Raw genomic sequence first — 19,932 nt, 5'->3', positions numbered from 1 at the left:
ATATATATATATATATATTGTTGCTTGTGACATATGCTTGAGGGCTGGCACCACCTGTCCAAGGTTACTGACAATTAATAATCACAATAAGATATTGGCAATATTTATGGTAGGAAAAGCTTTTAGGATTGTGTTTTTTTTTTCATGGTCAAAATTGGCTATTGAACAAGAAAGGTAAGAATCAAGTATAAGATCTTAATTTGAAGGTATAATATGATACAACCCAAAATATAAGGTATGATTATTTGTAATTTCTATTATATATTAATAATACTCCCAACAAGTAATAGTTTGTATTTTTTGGGTAAACATAATATTATTCATATTTTTAGTAAAATAAAATATTATATTTTGTTTTTTGATAAATCACTGAGTTTGGTAGATATTAAACAAAACTTTTCAAAACTTGTCTAATTTTTTTCCGTTTTCCTTGGTATAATTATTCAAAAATTTATTTATGTGCTTTAAGGAAAAAAAATTAATTTTTTTTAAATTCACTTTTTTTTTTCTGAAATTTACATATGACGAAATATTTCTAGACAAATGAATGTATATTTACCAAACAAAATGTTGGCTATAAGAAGGAAAAAAAACTGACATTAGAAATTCTTTTTTGCTTTTCTAATATTGCTTTACGCATGAAGATTTGTTCTAGTTTGTGTACATAAAAATTCTCCCTTATGCTTTGTATGGTTATAAAATGATGAACCAAATGATGTTGAATTACAAAAAGTCAAAAGGTAATCCAACTTTTACATGAAGGGTGAGTTTACTAAACCGTAAACCGTAAAAGAATGTAATGAGATTGAAAAAAAAGAGGAATATGATTAAAGGTCATTCATTTTTTTTATTTACTTAATTATTATATGGTGTAATGAAAAATAACCTCATTTCTTTTTTTATATTTACTAAAATTAGGAATAGTAATTTTATGAATGTGATCACTAAAATGCCATTTTACACAATTAAATAATAATTAATTGTATAATAATTTATTAATGGTAGATAAGTAAATTTAGCATTTCTTTTGACAAAGAATCAATATTAAAGGGGTGCAAGAATTGATATTCTCTTTTTTTATTTTCTATATTTTGGAGGCCCACTAAATCTACTAATTTTGTAAGTAAACACATTATTCAAAAAGAAAGAGAATCACTCCTTACTTTCTTTTTTCCTTTGATGCAAAATAAACATGCCCTAAGGTAATTATAAACCAAACAAAAAATAATGGAATTAAAATTTTTGAAGTACAAGCTATAATATTGCCAAAAATTCAGGCAAGAGAAAGTTTGAGGTACAAAAATAACACATAAACTACACTACCTTTCATGGTTTCATCCTGAACCTTTTCCCGATAGACATCTCACGAAATTTTTGCTTCTCTTGTTCCTCCTCCTCATGAACTTTTTGTTTCTCGCGTCCTTCCTTCTCATGAAGCTCTTGCTGCTCACGAAGTCCTTGCTTGGCATGATTTCCTTCTTTGCACAGCTTATAGTGATGAGCAAGGCATTGAATATATAGTGACACAGTAGTACGTGTATGATTAAGGCAAAGCATGACGAGCCTTCTGTTACAGTCCCCTGCGGATCCACGGCCTCGGTCTCGTCCTTGGAACTGGGCATTACGCCTGCGAGCTATTTTTGAAATGGAAAAGAACAATAAAGGGTATTGTATGCTATTAAGCGATACAAACAAATAAATGGATTTGAATAGTTATCATTTATTCCACATCTGGCAGCCAATAAATAGGCTCAAAAACCAACGTTACAATGAGATAAATTAGCAGCTAATTATCAACGTGTAGAAACGTGTTTGACCGAATTAAAAGGAAATTAAATAACAATTTTTATTAAAATATAGACCAAGTCTTCAACGAAAAAGAAGTCCACGTTCCAAACATGCAATTGAACACGTGCAGACCAATACGTGGCATATGATTGTAACAGCTCCTCCCCTTTTAAAGAAACCTTGTCCTCAAGGCTGAGGAAATTCTGGATAGTCTTGGCCGAACTCCTGTTGACTGATCCAAGATGCCTCTGATGAATCACAACCCATCCATTTAACAAGAAACTCTTGTTCCTTCCCTTGTCCCCGTACATCTAGGATGGCTTCAGGATGCTTGGAATTGTTGAAGAAATCAACGCCCAGTTCAAGAAGACTAGGGGTGACGTCTATTTCAGTGCTCACATGTTTCCTGAGGACAAATACGTGAAAGATGGGGTGAATGAGGCTGGATGGTGGCAACTCCAATTTGTAAGCTACTGTACTGATCTTCCTGATTATCTTGAAAGGACCATAGAAGCGAGCAGCGAGCTTCTGTGAAGTGCGTCGGGATACCGAATTTTGCCGATGAGTCTTGAGCTTAACATAGACCAAATCGCCAACTTCAAACTCTCGATCCACATGTTGGCAGTCATAAACTTGCTTCATACGGTTATGTGCCTCCTGAAGGCGGTGTCGAAGCTCCTTAAGAACAACATCACGTTGAAGGAGCGAGTCTTCTACGGCTTGTACTTTAGCCGTCCCAAAGAATATATGAGAGAGGAGTAGGTGGAGGCCTTCCATAGACTACCTCAAAGGGAGTGGTTCGTGTCGAAGTATGTATGCTTGTATTGTAACAATACTCCGCCCATGAAATCCATTTGGTCCATTCTTTCGGCCGCTCACTTGTGAAACACCGAAGGTACATCTCGATTGTGCGATTTACTACTTTAGTTTGCCCGTCTGTCTGGGGGTGATAGGCAGAGCTGAAGTTGAAATGAGTCCTTTGTAGTTTGAATAGCTCACGCCAAAATGCACTTGTAAATGTTGGGTTCCTATCACAGACAATTGACTGGGGCATGCCATGTAACTTGCAAATGTGATTAAAGAATACATGAGCGACGGTGGTGGCAGTATAAGGATGAGACATGGGAACGAAATGCGCATATTTTGATAGGCGGTCCACCACCACTAAGAGAGTGGATTTTCCCTTAGAAGCTGGTAATCCATCCACGAAATTCATAGAAATATCCGTCCACACCTGCGTGGGAATGGGAAGAGGTTGTAGAAGCCCCGCCGATCCTTGTAAATCAGCTTTGTGCCTTTGGCAAATGTCGCACTCCCTGATAAATTATCGGATCGCATCTTTCATTTTCTTCCAATAGAAAACCCCCTGCAGACGATGGAATGTCTTGAAATATCCCTCGTGGCTGGCCCCATGAATTTCTCCTAGGATGGGAGGAATTAAAGAAGAGTCACTGGGAAGAAAGATCTTACCCTTAAAGAATAATATCCCGTGCTTCAGTTGCCAAGGCCCCACAGCTTCACCATCATGTACTAATCGGTGAAGCCGTTAGAGTTCCGGGTGGTGTTGATTCTCATCTCGTATGGACTCTAACCATTGGGGGGAGGGAGATGATAAAGTAAAAACTTCAGTTGGTTGACCTCTTCGAGATAAGGCGCCGACAGCGGAGTTAGTTGTTCCTGGCTTATATTCAATGCTAAAATCATAACCAAGGAGCTTGATAAGCCATTTCTGTTGGGCCTCAGTTGCTATCTTTTGTTCCCATAAATACTTGAGACTGCGTTGATCAGTTCTCACAACGAAGTGCCTTCCAATGAGATAAGGACGCCATTTTTGTACTGCAAGGACTAAAGCCATTAGCTCTTTTTCATACATGGAGAGGGAAATATTTTTACCCTTAAGACTGGAGCTAAAGTATGCAATGGGTCGTTTGTTTTGCATGAGAACCGCACCAATGCCAGTGCCGGAGGCGTCGCACTCCACGGTGCCTTAGAAAAATCTGGCAAAGCAAGGACTGGGGCCTTAGTCATAGCCTCTTTCAGTTGATAAAAGGCATCCTCAGCGACTTTAGTCCATATTGAGGCATTCTATGACTAAGGCCATAGAAATATTCGTCCACACCTGCGTGGGAATGGGAAGAGGTTGTAGAAGCCCCGCCGGCCCTTGTAAACCAGCTTTGTGCCTTTGGCAAATGTCGCACTCCCTAATAAATTGTCGGATCACATCTTTCATTTTCTTCCAATAGAAAACCCCCCGCAGACGATGGAATGTCTTGAAATATCCCTCGTGGTTGGCCCCATGAATTTCTCCTAGGATGGGAGGAATTAAAGAAGAGTCACTGGGAAGAAAGATCTTACCCTTAAAGAATAATATCACGTGCTTCAATTGCCAAGGTCCCACAACTTCACCATCATGTACTAATCGGTGAAGCCGTTGGAGTTCCGAGTGGTGTTGATTCTCATCTCATATGGACTCTAACCATTGGGGGGAGGGAGATGATAAAGCAAAAACTTCAATTGGTTGACCTCTTCGAGATAAGGCGCCGACAGCGGAGTTGGTTGTTCCTGGCTTATATTCAATGCTGAAATCATAGCCAATGAGCTTGATAAGCCATTTCTGTTGGGCCTCGGTTGCTATCTTTTATTCCCATAAATACTTGAGACTGTGTTGATCGGTTCTCACAACGAAGTGCCTTCCAATGAGATAAGGATGCCATTTTTGTACTGCAAGGACTAAAGCCATTAGCTCTTTTTCATACATGGAGAGGGAAAGATTTTTACCCTTGAGATTGGAGCTAAATTATGCAATGGGTCGTTTATTTTGCATGAGAACTACACCAATGCCTGTGCCGGAGGCGTCGCACTTCACAGTGCCTTAGAAAAATCTGGCAAAGCAAGGACTGGGGCCTTAGTCATAGCCTCTTTCTGTTGATAGAAGGCATCCTCGGCGGCTTTAGTCCATAGAGAGGCATTCTATGACTAAGGCCATAGAAATATCCATCCACACCTGCGTGGGAATGGGAAGAGGTTGTAGAAGCCCCACCGGCCCTTGTAAATTAGTTTTGTGCCTTTGGCAAATGTCGCACTCCCTGATAAATTGTCGGATCGCATCTTTCATTTTCTTCCAATAGAAAACCCCCCGCAAACGATGGAATGTCTTGAAATATCCCTCGTGGCTGGCCCCATGAATTTCTCCTAGGATGGGAGGAATTAAAGAAGAGTCACTGGGAAGAAAGATCTTACCCTTAAAGAATAATATCCCGTGCTTCAGTTGCCAAGGTCCCACAGCTTCACCATCATGTACTAATCGGTGAAGCCGTTGGAGTTCTGGGTGGTGTTGATTCTCATCTCGTATGGACTCTAACCATTGGGGGAGGGAGATGATAAAGCAAAAACTTCAATTGGTTGACCTCTTCGAGATAAGGCACCGACAGCGGAGTTGGTTGTTCCTGGCTTATATTTAATGCTGAAATCATAACCAATGAGCTTGATAAGCCATTTCTGTTGGGCCTCGGTTGCTATCTTTTGTTCCCATAAATACTTGAGACTGCGTTGATCGGTTCTCACAATGAAGTGCCTTCCAATGAGATAAGGACGCCATTTTTGTACTGCAAGGACTAAAGGCATTAGCTCTTTTTCATACATGGAGAGGGAAAGATTTTTACCCTTGAGACTGGAGCTAAAGTATGCAATGGGTCGTTTGTTTTGCATGAGAACCGCACCAATGCCTGTGCCGGAGGCGTCGCACTCCTCGGTGCCTTAGAAAAATCTGGCAAAGCAAGGACTGGGGCCTTAGTCCTAGCCTCTTTCAGTTGATAGAAGGCATCCTCGGCGGCTTTAGTCCATAGAAAGGCATTCTTTTTTAGCATGTCGGTTAAGGGCCGAGCAACGATTCCATATCTTGCTATGAACCAGCGGTAGTAACCGGTTAGGCCTAGAAATCCCCTTAGCTTTTTCACGTTCTTAGGTTTTGGCTAACTTGTCATGGCCCCAATTTTCTCCGGATCAGCCGTTACCCCATGAGCCCCGATCATATGCCCCAAATAATTAACCTATTCTTGAGCAAAGTGACACTTTTCTTTTTTTTACCACCAATCGATTCTTTTTTAGAATTGATAGAACAATTCGGACATGATTAAGATGCTCATTCCACCCTTGACTATATATCAAAATATCTTCAAAAAATACCAAGATAAATTTTTGCAAATATTTCTCAAAAATTGAATTCATAAGCGCTTGAAAAGTCGAAGGGGCGTTTGAAAGTCCGAAAGGCATTACCATGAATTCATAATGTCCGTGGTGTGTTCGGAAAGCTATTTTTGCGATGTCTTCTTCGCTTATTAGGATCTGATGATACCCAGAACGTAAATCGAGTTTAGTAAACCACTTGGCTCCATGTAATTCATCTAACAATTCTTCGATTACCAGAATAGGAAATTTGTCTTTGACTGTTACTTGATTGAGAGCCCGGTAGTCAACGCAAAACCGCCATGACCCATCATGTTTTTTTACTAAGAGTACGGGCGACGAAAAAGGGCTTCGACTAGGTCGAATAATCCCTTGCTCCAACATTTCTGAAACTTAACACTCGATCTCTTATTTCTGAAAATGCGGATAACAGAATGGGCGAACACTAATTGGTCCACTACCCAGTTGAAGGGGTATGTGATGATCCTACTCTCAGTGGGGCGGTAATCCCCTGGGAATTGTGAAGACTTCAGGATAGACTTGTTGAAGTTGTATCCATTCCACCAACTCCACCTGGGTATTTGTCTCTGCACTCACCAAAGAAATTTGTAAAAGAGTTCCCTTACCACTATTATGTCGAAGAGCTTTGGTGAAGGCTTTCTCTTTGATTAATTGAGCTTCCGGAGTCCTTATGCCTTGTAAAGTCGCCACATCTTGGTTTGTCTTGAACTTCATAGACATGCTTTTGAAATCCCATAGGATTGGCCCCAACGTTTGGAGCCATTGGGCACCTAATACTACATCACAACCCTCCAAAGCAAGCAACAAGAAGTCTACATGAAGGGAGCTATCATGGAGAACCAGGGGTACATGGCGGCACATACCTCTACTTTGCAACTTCTCCCCGCTAGCCACCATAACTCGTAGGGTAGTTCCTGGCTCGATGGGCAACCCCAGATATTGAGCCACTTTCTCGTGCAAGAAATTATGGGTAAAACCCGATCTACCAACACAATAATGCTCGTTCTGGCAATTTTGGCGTGAACGCACATCGTCTGTGGTGTAGGGACTCCGGTGAGAGCGTGGAGCGAGATTTCAAGTGGTTCATCTTCTACGACAGCCATGGTCGCTGATAAGCCAATTTCGTCGTCGACAGCAGCATTGTCATCCTCTTGTTCCATCTCTATAAGGAAAAGCCTTTCACAATCGTGCCTTGCCGTAAATGGTTCATCACAGTGGAAGTAAAGGCCTCGGCGGCGCCTCTCTTGTAGCTCGGCTTGGGTGAATCGCTGGACATTGGTGGCCGGCGTAGTTGACGCGATCGAATTAGCCGCCGAGTGCACCCAAGGGAACTGGCTGTTTCGAGTCAGATCTCGAATCGGTTCACTAGGGCTCTTCCGCTAGATTTAGGGTGGTCCTCCTAATCGTGTATTGGGCTCTTTACTGGGTCGGCTATCGAAGACCTTGGCAAGCCCAATTGCTTCGTTCAAGTTTGAAGGCCGTTGTGCTTGAACGTTTGCTCGTAAACTTTCCTTCAACCCACTGAGGAATGCTCCTACTTCTTGAGTATCCGTGAGTGACCCCGCCTTGGCGAGGAGACGATTGAATTGCACTTGGTATTCTCTGAGGGTACCTATTTGTTTTAGCTTACAAAGATCAGCAAAAGCATTCTCAAAAACAGACATCCCATACCTTTTGAGCGGCCCATCCTTTAGATCATCCTATGATAAATTTCTTGCCGACTGTCAAAGTCGCTGAAACCACAGTTGAACATCCCCTTCCATGTGGTAAGCTACTAAGCGTATTTGATCTTCAGGAGAAGTGTCCTGAAAATCAAAAAACTACTCAGCGCGACAGATCCAAGCAGTTGGATCCTCTGAGCCGTTGTATTTCAGAAAGTTTAATTTCGCCAGCTTTGGGATGATATTCCCGCTTGTTGCTTCCCCTTCCGTATTCCTCCGAAAGGGCCTGTGTCTACTAGCAGAAGCCTCATCTCTGACATGGGACATTTCTGCCAATTGTTTCATTACTTGTTCTAGTCCAACGCTCAAGCTTGCGATCTGCTGCTCCAATCGAAGTAAGTCGGGATTAGGCTAGTCGTCGGCCATGGCTGGCTCTGATACCAAACTGTTATAGTCCCCTGCCACTATAACAAATATCAACATCAGTAGCAGTCTAAAAATGCTATTAATAACTAACAATAGCGCTTTTTAGAGTGTTAGGACAGCAGGCGTTATTATAGGTCCTAAGAAAACATAGTGTTTCAGGAGAGCTATAGAAAGCGCTATAGAATTGAAATATTATAGCGTTTAAGACAAACTATTTTCATCCTATTATAACTCTTTAGCATGACTACGATACAGATTAATAACTTTTTTTTCTTGTTATGTTCATACTCTTGTAACTTTTTAAAATTATTATTGATATCCTTTTCAATTCATGCAAATAAATGGTAATTCCGAGATATGTGATATATCTAAATAGGAACATTCAAATTAAAACATAAAACATTCAACATATCAATTGTTACCAGCATCTACCAAGCTGGTAATAAAATTATGTCTACAACATAATTCATACAATATCTAAAACCTTAACATTCAAAACAAGTAAAGAAAACAGAGAAGTCATCTCCAAAACGTCTAAGTGCAATGGTGAAGTAAATCCTTCCATCTTGACAAAATGCTTCAACAAAAAAGTCATCTCCACTGTTTAACCTGTATAATTAGGAAAGTAAAATAGGTACTCTAATGTGTTAGAAACATGACCATAAAATATTCTCATATGAGAAAGGCGACAGAAGAAGAGATTTCAAGACTCCATTAATGATTTCAAAGACGCATTTTCTGCCCAAAATCAATGTGGGATTGCATTAATTTATCTATCATCTATAATTGAATAACTCCAAAATCTTTAGTTATATTACATCGTTTCAACCCATCAATTTCTCAAACAATACCCCACTGAAATGATTTCCCAAGTCAAATTCCAATGACAGAAATGAGTTTACCTCACAAAGAGCCACGAGCATTAAACAAGAAGATAGTTCACTCATTTTGTCTCGGATGTAAGTCACTAAAAGCTTTTGCCTTTGTTCATCAAGACCCTTTGACTCTATAAGATTAATCTGAGGTGACTCGTTGGGATACTATCACCCAAAAAAAAAGAACAAGAAAGAAATTAAAGCACAAATCGGAAAATAAAATTCACATAGCTAGAGATATCAAAGTATCCAAAACGTCTAGCCAAGTGAAATGGTTAAGTAAATAATCCATCTTGACAAAATGCTCTAACAAAAAGGCCATCTCTTCCAGCAAAGTAACTATTGACATGTCACAAAATTAGTCCAGCAAAACAAATTTCATCTTGATTGCCAAGTAACAACACAATTAAAATTCTAATGTCCAAAGTATGTCACATTTTTAGTAATGGACATACAATCATGAGAGTCAAAGATAAAAGAATACTAACCTTTGAGAAGCTACGTCAAAATCGTTGAGAAACTACACTAAAGATTATAGATACTTCACGGCCACACCTAAATACTTTTAAGTATATGAGCATGTAGTCTACATATAATGGTATGCTTAAAACAAATTTGTACTAAGTAGAGGGTTTTCATACCCCTTCAAAATTTTGCATAGCTTCTAGTATTCCTTGCTGGTGAGTTAAGAACTAATTGCCGGTCTTTATCTTCAATTGCAAATCCCTTTTTACATAACTTCCTTTTCCCAGTAGTAGACATTCTTAGCACTTCCTGCATTAAAAAAAATAAGCATAAGCAGAGTACTACATAAAGGACTTGTATTACAACTAAAAAAACAATGGTCATTGAAATTATGCAAAATCAGCATGTTCAATTGCAAGTATTCCAGTATCTGCAAAGAGCTCCTCTGGAAAATTGTAAATCAACTGTCGGTTAACAAAGCAGTTTATGTCATGACCTATTATCTTCTGAACCTTTGCTCTCATCTAAGTATATTAGCAAGAATGGACCACCATCAATTAATATAGAACTCTAGTCCAATCAAGAAATTTAAAGATAGAGCAATTTCTACCAAATGTCGCCTAGCTTCCAAAGTACTTAAAGCTATCTACATATACATACGTACATATATATTTATATATGTAAAGACTATTTTATAAAAATAAAAGAATTAAATTATCAATCTAGAAAAGGTATATGCGTCTTGTAATAAACATGAGACTAACTGCAAGTTCAATTGCAACATGAAAATAGAACATAAGAAATAAATTCTACATAACCCACCCTTCATTTAAAAATGAATCTTTTAGGGATCCCCAAGGCTTCTTTATGGTCAGATTAGCCTCTAAGTTAGTGCTTCCCTATCATTGCCAAGATTTTTGTCAAACAATATGAGCAGAAAATTGGAGCTCAAGTAGTTTTACAACAAAGTAAAACTATTACATGCAACATTGTACCAACTGCACAATAAATCACAATTTTACAATCAAGGACCACCATTTAGCTTCATTTCGAAACAGTTTTTGAAATTCTTGCGATATGTGAATTAATGAATTTACCTTAAGTCGTAGTACAACATCCACAGCAATTTTAGCATCCAGGATTGAACATGAATAGTTCTCGCAACCTTATACAAGTATAATGACAAATAACAGGAATTCCCAAAACCAGTTATAAGCACCACAATAATACTATGGTTGAAGAGGTACCAAACGGTGGAATAAACTTACAGAACCAAAAGAGTGAAAAAACTCCCAAAGAAACATAACATAACTTGGTGTCTTTGAGGATATCACCGATGTGGTTTTCTTCTACAACTAAGGAATTTCAAAGAGAAACAAAAATCAGTCGTTTCCCATTACAGGAACAAGAATCAAGATTACCAAAAGCAGCATATTTTCAGAAACCTGTAAGAAATGGCAAATGGCAATGGCATGCAGTGTTAAAATTATCACATCAATGTAGATTGTAATGCAGTAGTTGTTGTAAGCTACAAAATTTAACATTAACCATAACATTGGAGTTGTTTGGTTGTTCAAAACTTAAACAAACAAACAAACAAGAAATTTGAATGAAATTCCAAGAGAAAGGATGAATTACCTTTTACACAAGTGAATCTGGCAAATGAAGTAACAAATGGCGTTCAACTTCAGAAACTATTCCGAAGGTGGTCGAAACTATTCCGGTGACCAATGGCAGCAAAATTGGTATGGATTTGTTCAGCTCGACGAGAGGAGTCCAAAGAAAGCACTTTCCGGAGGATTAGACGTCGGAAGGCGCCAAAAACTACGTTGGAAGGTGCGGTGGCCAGGAATTTCAAACTGAAATTCCAGTTGAAAGGTAGGGAATCGGGCGGCGTGGTGATGGGGGTTTTGTAGATCGGCTCATGGGCTTCTTAGATCTGATCTCAGATCACTGTAGGTTGGCCAGAGGTGGTCGAAATCGATGGCGGCGCATTTCATCTTCCGTTGCGTTAGAAGGTGAGGTGGCCGGGAATTTCAAACTGAAATTCCGGCCGATCGGCGGGGAATCGGGCGGCGTGAGAGAAAGATGGGGAGATGGCGGTTGGTGGTGGAATGTGTGATGTTTGTTTGTGGGGCTGATTTCTGGAGGATAGCTATGCTCTGGGAATGATTTATGGCCGGGTCCCACTTGTAGATTTTGCTTTCAAAGCTCTTCTCTCAGTTCCACAACTTACCCGCGTTCTACTTCTTTCTCTCATACGGTGGTAAATTTTAATTTTGATCTAAAAGCTTCCAAAACATTTGCGAGTAAAATGAAAATTTGGGGGGAAACTACTTTCAAAATCAGCTAAAATATTTCATGTTTTTTTAATATATATATATATATATATATATAGGTAAGGTCTCTGATCAGACAGGCACATATAAAGTCATGTATATTTAACATGAAATACAATAAATTAGTCGATATATATTTTTATGCTATGTGTTCACTAATTGCTATAAAAAAACATGTTTTGAGGATTAATATACATTATCGTTTCTTATAACTTAACATACATGATTTATATGTAAATATACACGATTTACATGTAAATATACATGATTGCATAATTATACAAGTGTCATGTAAATATACACAACTTACCTGTAAATATACACAACTTACTGTAAATATACACACTTCATATAAAAATGTACAAATGTCATTCTGGTCAGACACTTTCCAAGTGCCTGACAGAGACCTTGCATACATATATATATATATATATATATCTACCGAAAATAACTTTTTTAAAACGCTATAAAATGTAATTAATGTAAGTTTTAATAGCGTTTTTTCAAAAACACTATAAATAAACGCTATCAAAAGACTTTTTTTTTTGGTAGTGTGCGGATCCACGGCCTCGGCCTCATCCTTGGAACTGGACGTTACGCCTGCGAGCTATTTTTGAAATGGAAAAGAACAACAAAGGGTATTATATGCTATTAAGCGATACAAACAAATAAATGGATTTGAATAGTTATCCTTTATTCCACATCTGGCAGCCAATAAATAGGCTCAAAAACCAACGTTACAATGAGATAAATTAGCAGCTAACTATCAACGTGTAGAAACGTGTTTGACTGAATCAAAAGGAAATTAAATAACAATCTTTTATTAAAATATAGACCAAGTCTTCAACGAAAAAGAAGTTCACGTTCCAAACATGCAATTGAACACGTGCAGACCAATACGTGGCATATGATTGTAACACTTTCTGACTGCATTCTTTGTGTAGTTGAAACCGATCGAAATTAATTGTATAAGGAATACCGAAATGAGAATGATGATAATTAGGAAGTACAAATTCGGAAGAAGAAAATTTCAACTGTTTTACATCGAAGTCTATAATAATTAACATACTTGACATGATCATTGCAATAATTCCTCTTGTATCTTTGCTATCCATAGCTATTTTCTCTCTCTTTTTTGTTCAGCGAAACTCCAAAGTAGACAAAAGTAATTTTATATTGTTACTCTTTATTTGAAATCTATGTGTTTGTGTGTGTGTGTATATGTTTAGATAACGAACTTTTAATATTGATTGCTTAATTTGGATTCTACCTTTTAATTGAGTGCAATGTCTAGCAACGGTGACTAATTAACTCATGTCTTGTGCTTCTTTAGAAAGAGTTGGATAATCCTTGAGGTCATTAAGAAATCTAGTTGTACTTATTCTTGACTTTTGGATTATTTTTGGAGCAAATGAGTCCATACAAATATTGACAAATTTAGTATTGCTTATCAAGCAACAAGTCGGGCATAAGAAACAACATAAGAGTTCATGTAAATGGTTCTACTAACTGGCAAAACATGCATTAGTACTTGGTCATTGCTCTTTAATTCCATCGCTTTCAATCAGATTGTATCACATCATTTAAAAATTTAAAATATATTTTTTTTATTTTTCTTTGTTTTGATATTTAGATCTATTAAATGACGTGTCCTATTGTAATTGGTTAGACACTAATTAAGACACTAAAAATTGAACAACATAGTTGATAAAAAGGATTCTTGAGGTCGCATGATCCCTAGACTCAATTCACATAGTTGTGCGGGCCAAACCACACCCTTAATTGATCACTCAAGAATTGCAAGACAATTCATATCACTGTTGTATTTTCATTGTTACTTTTTCACTCAACCTGAACACAACCTATAACACGAAAATTTTGAAAATTATAACACGACCACTTTACGGATTGGCATGACAGAACACGAACATTTTGACCCGTGAACCCGAGATTGACACAAAAATTATAGTCTTTTTTTTTTAGTTTTCTACACATTATAAAGAACATAAAATTCATAATCCATTACAATATGATAACATCCATCAAAATTAAGCAAACAATAACATAAAATTTTGAGAATAACAATCATAAGATTACAAGTTCATAACAAAGTGCGAAAGATGTTCTTTAGAAAATATTTTTATAAGTTTCACATCATGTTTGAGTTAAGCGGGCCCAATCAAAATTGACCTATATTTTTCGTATCAATTTCAAAAGTCGATCCAAATCCGACTCATAACACATATTTTCTAACCCTAATCCACGATAATTCATGTCGTTTTCGAGTTATATTATCGTGGTGTGATCCGTATTGACGGCCCTATATGTGAGATCCACTAGCTTTTGGATTTTATTTTTAAAAAAATAATAATAAGATCAATATATGGGAACTTTCAAAAATGTCATCAATAAAGTAACACTATTTTATTTCTACCACTATTGTTAAATTTATCTTATGTCACTAATAACATGTAGGTTATCAAGTTATCTTTTATAAACTGCGGGTTATCTTTCATAACCTAAATGTTATCTTTCGTAACCTGTAGGTCATTACTTCGTATCTTGTAGGTTATTTTTCGTAGTAGCACCAAAATTTTGTGTGGTGACACAAATATAGTTAGAAAAAACAATAGTTAAATTTGAAATTTTCTCTATCATGTTGCTATAAAAGAATAATTATTAGTAATAATTAATTCCTTATTTTGCAAATAAACTTTGATTAATCAAAACGTTTCTAAACCTCTCGATCCTTGTAGCTCTCATCTCTTTTCCTTAACCCACTTAAGGATTTGTTTAACATTTTTAAAAACATGAATTTCAATATCCTTCCAATCACAGAAGATGAAACACAAATATATATATACACACATACATATATTTATAGAAGTATTTCAACCATTAATGATGCCTACGTCCACTGAACTACTGTATTCTCTGATATGTAGTTGCACCCGATCAGAAGTCGGTGTCTAAGGAATACCGAAATGAGAATAATGGTTATTGAAAGTACAAATTCAGAAGAAGAAAGTTTCGTCTGCTTTACGTCGAAGTCTAGAATTAACATACTTGATACATGATCATAATTATCATTGCAATAATATGATTTTCATAAGATTTATGTATAATATTGTATTTTGATTAGCATGAACCTCATATTTAATTATTTTTGACAATATGAAATATATACTTTTTCATCTCGATATTTTTTGGAATTATATCATGTTACATATCTATATGTATGATAAGCATAAAATCAAAACTATGATGTAATTAATTTTTATTGAAGTACAAACTAATATTGTCAAAGTTTCATCATGCAACCGAAAGTTTGACGTACAATAATTACACATAACTACACCACCCATTCACGTAGAGGGTTGTACATGATTGAAGAGATCAAGAGAAAAGCTATAATACACCTTTATGGCTTGATCCTGATCAACTCTCTCCCGCGCCTCTCGCAAACTTCTTTCTTCTTCCTTTCCTCCTCCGAAAGTCTTTGCCTCTCACGTTCTAATTCCTTCTCACGAATCTCTTGTTGCTCACGAAGTCTTTGCCTCTCGCGTTCTAATTCCTTCTCATGAATCTCTTGTTCTAATTCTTTCTCACGAATCTCTTGTTGCTCACGGAGTCTTTGCCTCTCGCATTCTAATTCCTCCTCACGAAGCTTTCGCTTCTCGCGTTCCTCCTTGGCACAATGTTCTTCTTTGCATAGCCTATCTTCATGACTAAGGCATCGAATATATTGAAAAGGAGTATCACGCGCAAGGAGACATTCATGACGAGCCTTCTGAGTGCATTCTCTGATATGTAGTTGCACCCAATCAGAAATTGTTGTATAAGGAATACTCATGAAATGAGAATAATGATTATTGGGAACTATAAATTCAGAAGAAGAAATTTCCATCTTCTTTGCGTTGAAGTCTAGAATTAACATACTTGACATATCATAATTATCATTGCAACAATTCGTCTTGTATTTTTGCTATAAGTAGCTACTCTTCTCTCTCTGGTATGTTCAACGGAACTCTAAAGTAGACAAAGTTTTATATCTCGGCACAAGTACTATTTATTTGAAATATTTATATATATATATATATATATATAGATTATGAATTTTTAATTATGATTGCTAAAATAAGATTATACCAGTTAACATAGTGTAATGTCCACCAATGGTAACTAATTAACTCATGCCTTTATGTTTCTTAGAAAGATAAAATAACCCTTGAGGTCATTAAGAAATCTAGGGGTGTGCTAATTTTATTGACTTTTGGAATTTGGAGTATGTATATGGCTTTGGTTAAAACGCACATCTAGCTAATTAATGACTAGTAATATCTCTGGATCTAATGTGCAACTAATTTATTCAAAAGACAAAAAAAAAAAAAAAAATTATAATCCTAGTTGGTGCTTGCAGAATAAAGATTGCAATTTATATAGAGGAATAAAATAATAAGCAAGCTGTGATGTCTATTGAAAATAACTGAAAGGTAAAAGTTTGTGATGTTCGGATTTATTAATAGGTAAAATAATAAAACTAGCTAAAGTAATAAGATATGTGTCTGTACCAGTAGCTGAATCCATGCATGCCAATAAGGTTTTTATTGTGTCGCTTTAGAAGTAGCTAAAGCAATGAAACATGTGCCTTTATAAGTAGCTAGATTCATGCATGCCTGGTTGATAGTCATTATTCATTAAGGCTTTCTTTATTATAATAATAATCACGACGATGATGATGTTGATAATAATAATAACAACAACAAAAAACCCCTTCAAAATAATCATTCAATGTACCTAATTCAAGTCAATTGTGTAAACTAAGCTATTTATTATCATATGTTCTGTTTTGCGGTTTTAAACTTCTACAAACTGCTCACCAAATAAATTGAAAAATTCCAAACCGATCAAACAGAAGCAACTTCTTGAAGAAAAACAATCAATTTTGGTTTGGTCAATTATCGAAGTTTTGTCGGTTTTTAAATCTGCCAGCTAGAACAAAACATTGAATGCTCTATTACTCTATGAACTAATGCTATCATGGTAAGACAAATAACACAACGATCAAAAATCTGTTCATAGTCCTACATATTGAACATTTTCTTCACTTTTCACCTATATACAAACAGGCTGATAAAGCCGAGGAAATGATTAGATTTCATACAAATAACCTCCATTGGCTACAAAATTATCAGTTACCTAATTGGTGTTTAGTCGCATTGGTATCTCCCACCATAAACCCGCTACATCGAAAAAGAAAAACTACACAAACAGCACCAAAATATCCCCATCAAAACCTCTAAAGCAGATCTGCAGGAAGAGAAGCAGGATCAAGCTCCCAACAATCTTTCGAAAGTTCTGGAGCCTCATCGCCAGAGAGCTTCCTTGCAGGAATTTGGTGCGAGAACAATCGAATATCATCTTTCTCTAGCCACCTAATGGCATGGGAACCAATTTCGCGTCTCTTGAATATCGTCTTAAACCCGTCAACCTTCTCAAGATACGCCATGCTAAGACCGTGCATCTCACTGTATGTTGTTAAGAACACAACAATGTCGTAGCGCCTTCTGTCCCTAACAGAAAGGTTTCTTCCTTCTCTGCTAAAAGTTGACTCCTTATAAAGTGCCCAGATAGAGCCTTTCTTCGGATAAATCCTAAAAACCTCCCTAGCTGCTCTTTCACAATCCACAGCATGAGAAAAGATATTCAAAGAATTAATAGAAGTTTTCCTAGAAACTTTAAATCTCCCACAAGAGAGATGAAACCCCATTCTCTCCCAGCAACGTAGTCCCTCATCTCCACTACTCTGAAGATCCAACCAACTTAGCTTCACCTCAAAAGGATTCACAGAAACAACGTCATCGATCAAACCATAATTTCTCGGCATCCCATCATCGTCACTGTATATAGCCCAGACCTGTCCTTGCTTGAAGCTTCTCTCAACTCTGTCTTTATCAAAATCATAAAAATCGGAATCCTCCACCGCCATTATCTCTGTATCACTATCTCTTGACCCTCTACACCTCTCTAATCCTGAACGCAAACTCTTCTTCGACGCCGCAGGGTTTACCAATTCTAAATCCTTACTCTTCTTTAGCACCGAGTCTCTCTCAGCCACCAAATTCCTGTTGCGCTTTGGAACCTCACGCCTCTCTTTCTCCTGTTCTCTATGCTTCTCCTTCTCCACCTTTTGTTTCTCATTCTCCTTCTCCTTTTGATTCTCCTTCTCCCTCTCCTTTTGATTCTCCTTCTCCCTTTCTTTCCTCTCCTCCTTTTCTTTATCCTTCTCTTTCCTCTCCTTTAACTTCAATCTCATCCTTTGCTCCCGAGCTTTTTGCTTGACTTGAGACTGAAGCTCGGCTAGTGTCATTGTCCCTTCATCTATTTTGACCCTCTTCGGCTCAGACCTCTCCATGATCTCCCCAACACTACTCATTCTCTTCCTCAATCTCCCACTACTCCATTCTCCACTACTGGCTTCCTTCTTCAAATCTCCAATTTCTTTTTCACCTTTCCTCTTCAATTCCTCAGTCTTTGCCCTTCCCTTAGACTTTTCACTACTGACCACTCTTCTCCCCGATCGAACGCCACCAATTTTCAGGTTAGAAATTGAAGGGCTTATTCCCTCACCATCCCCTGAACTCCTCCTCTTCGGTCTCTCACTTCTAGCCCCAACAGTATTAATCCCATCTTCCCCACCACCATCTTCATCAGTCCCAACCTCGACGGCCTCGAAGCTTTTTCTACAACTCGGGCAAACCAAATTATGCCCCAAATACTTCCTCTCAAACTGGTGCAACAGCCGGCACGTCGAACACGCAGTCCAAAACGTATCCCCCCTAACAGATTCCTCGCTTTCCTTCATTTTCTCATCCTGAATCTGAATCCTGAGCTTCATATCATACTCCTTGCGCCTAATTTTATCCGAAAGGAATCGAAACGCCTCATTGACAAGCTTGAAGGCCTCCTCAGAACCAACATGGGGGTTCTTATCCGGGTGTAAAAGGAGAGCAAGCTTCTTGTACTGCTTCTTAATGGTGTTGAAATGGCAGAATGGCTCAGCCTGAAGGATCTTGTACCACTCGGGTACCGCGGTAGATTTGGAAGCCGCACGCAGGATGCCAACGGAGGTGACCATCGCGGAGAGGCCATCGAGATTCGGGCAGAGGCGTAGGGCCCGCTTCGCATATTTGAGAGCTAATTTGAGCTTGTTGTCCTTGTACTTGGCCTCTGCTAGAGACTTCAGCCGCTGAGCTTCTTCCTCTCGTTCTTCTTCTTCCCCCATTCTTGTCTATTTGGTTTACTATGCAAAAGGAAATAATCTTTTTTATAAGTAATTAACTTTACAGTAGAATGGAACTATATCTCTGCTCAATTTTAACAGAAAGGAAACTCAAGATTATAGATTTTTCCCAATTCCCCTTCAAAAACAATTGAACAAAGTGGCAATATATCATCATATGATTCATATCCCAAAAGGGTGTCATTTGCTAGTGTCAATAGGTCCACCAAAACAAATCTTGTTCCTAACCCAGAAATTAACATTTCACACAAAATTTGGTAAAAAAAAAACAAAACAAAAAAACAAAAACAAAAACAAAAAGAAAGAAAAACAAAACCATTTTCAGAAATTCTTGGAAATTAAATCACTTGCATTTCAATCTTACCTCCTCATTTTTAAAATTTAAAACAATACCTAAATACATTACAAAAGCCCCGAATTCTTGACTTTCATGCATAATATAACAACAAGAATATTTGAAATACAAATTCAACATCAACATTCCTGAAAAACAAACAAATAATATAAGAAATGCATAAAGCTTGAAGAGAGTGTGACAGATACGAAGAAGGTTTGAAAATAATAGCATCCGACATGCAATCAAGAAGAGAGCAGACATAGCCATAGACATACCTGGTAGAAGCCTGAGAAAGGATATATATATATATATATATAGAGAGAGAGAGAGAGAGAGAGAGAGAGAGAGAGAGAGAGAGAGAGAGGGAGGGAGAGGGAGAGAGAGAGACGGTGGGCAAGTGGGTCGGCGTTTGGGGAGAGAGAATGACAGAAGCTCTGGTCCGATAGTCGATGAAAAAGCACAGATAAGAATGAGCGAGACAGACAGAAATAAGTTGGGCCGTAGAAGTAGACATCGTCTCTGCTAAAGGAAA

The 19,932-nt window shown here is 37.6% G+C and overlaps 1 protein-coding gene across 2 annotated transcripts; it reads right to left on the bottom strand.

The window, feature by feature from the left end:
* Positions 1–15,515: 15,515 nt before the first annotated feature.
* Positions 15,516–19,710, bottom strand: LOC21391274. Of its 2 annotated transcripts, XR_002903209.1 has the most exons (3): positions 19,676–19,710; positions 16,960–19,063; positions 15,516–15,563 (listed from the first exon to the last, which is right to left on the bottom strand). XR_002903209.1 is itself a non-coding variant. In XM_024172956.1 (2 exons), the coding sequence occupies exon 2, from the start codon at positions 19,043–19,045 to the stop codon at positions 17,060–17,062; it is 1,986 nt and encodes a 661-aa protein (XP_024028724.1). In that variant the 5' UTR covers positions 19,046–19,063; positions 19,676–19,710; the 3' UTR covers positions 16,757–17,059. The 2 variants fall into 2 exon arrangements, 1 of the variants encoding a protein (XP_024028724.1); XM_024172956.1 differs by lacking the exon at positions 15,516–15,563 and having other exon boundaries at positions 16,757–19,063.
* Positions 19,711–19,932: the final 222 nt, after the last annotated feature.

Source organism: Morus notabilis, unplaced genomic scaffold (assembly GCF_000414095.1).
Source record: "Morus notabilis unplaced genomic scaffold, ASM41409v2 Scaffold465, whole genome shotgun sequence".
In the NCBI taxonomy this organism is placed as follows: domain Eukaryota; kingdom Viridiplantae; phylum Streptophyta; class Magnoliopsida; order Rosales; family Moraceae; genus Morus; species Morus notabilis.
Note: the sequence above shows the minus strand (reverse complement) of the source record. Positions and strands in the feature narration are given on the sequence as shown.

What these genes read in the sequence shown, in the direction of transcription:
- LOC21391274 (XM_024172956.1), bottom strand. Translation starts at nt 19,045, where the DNA reads ATGGGGGAAGAAGAAGAACGAGAGGAAGAAGCTCAGCGGCTGAAGTCT.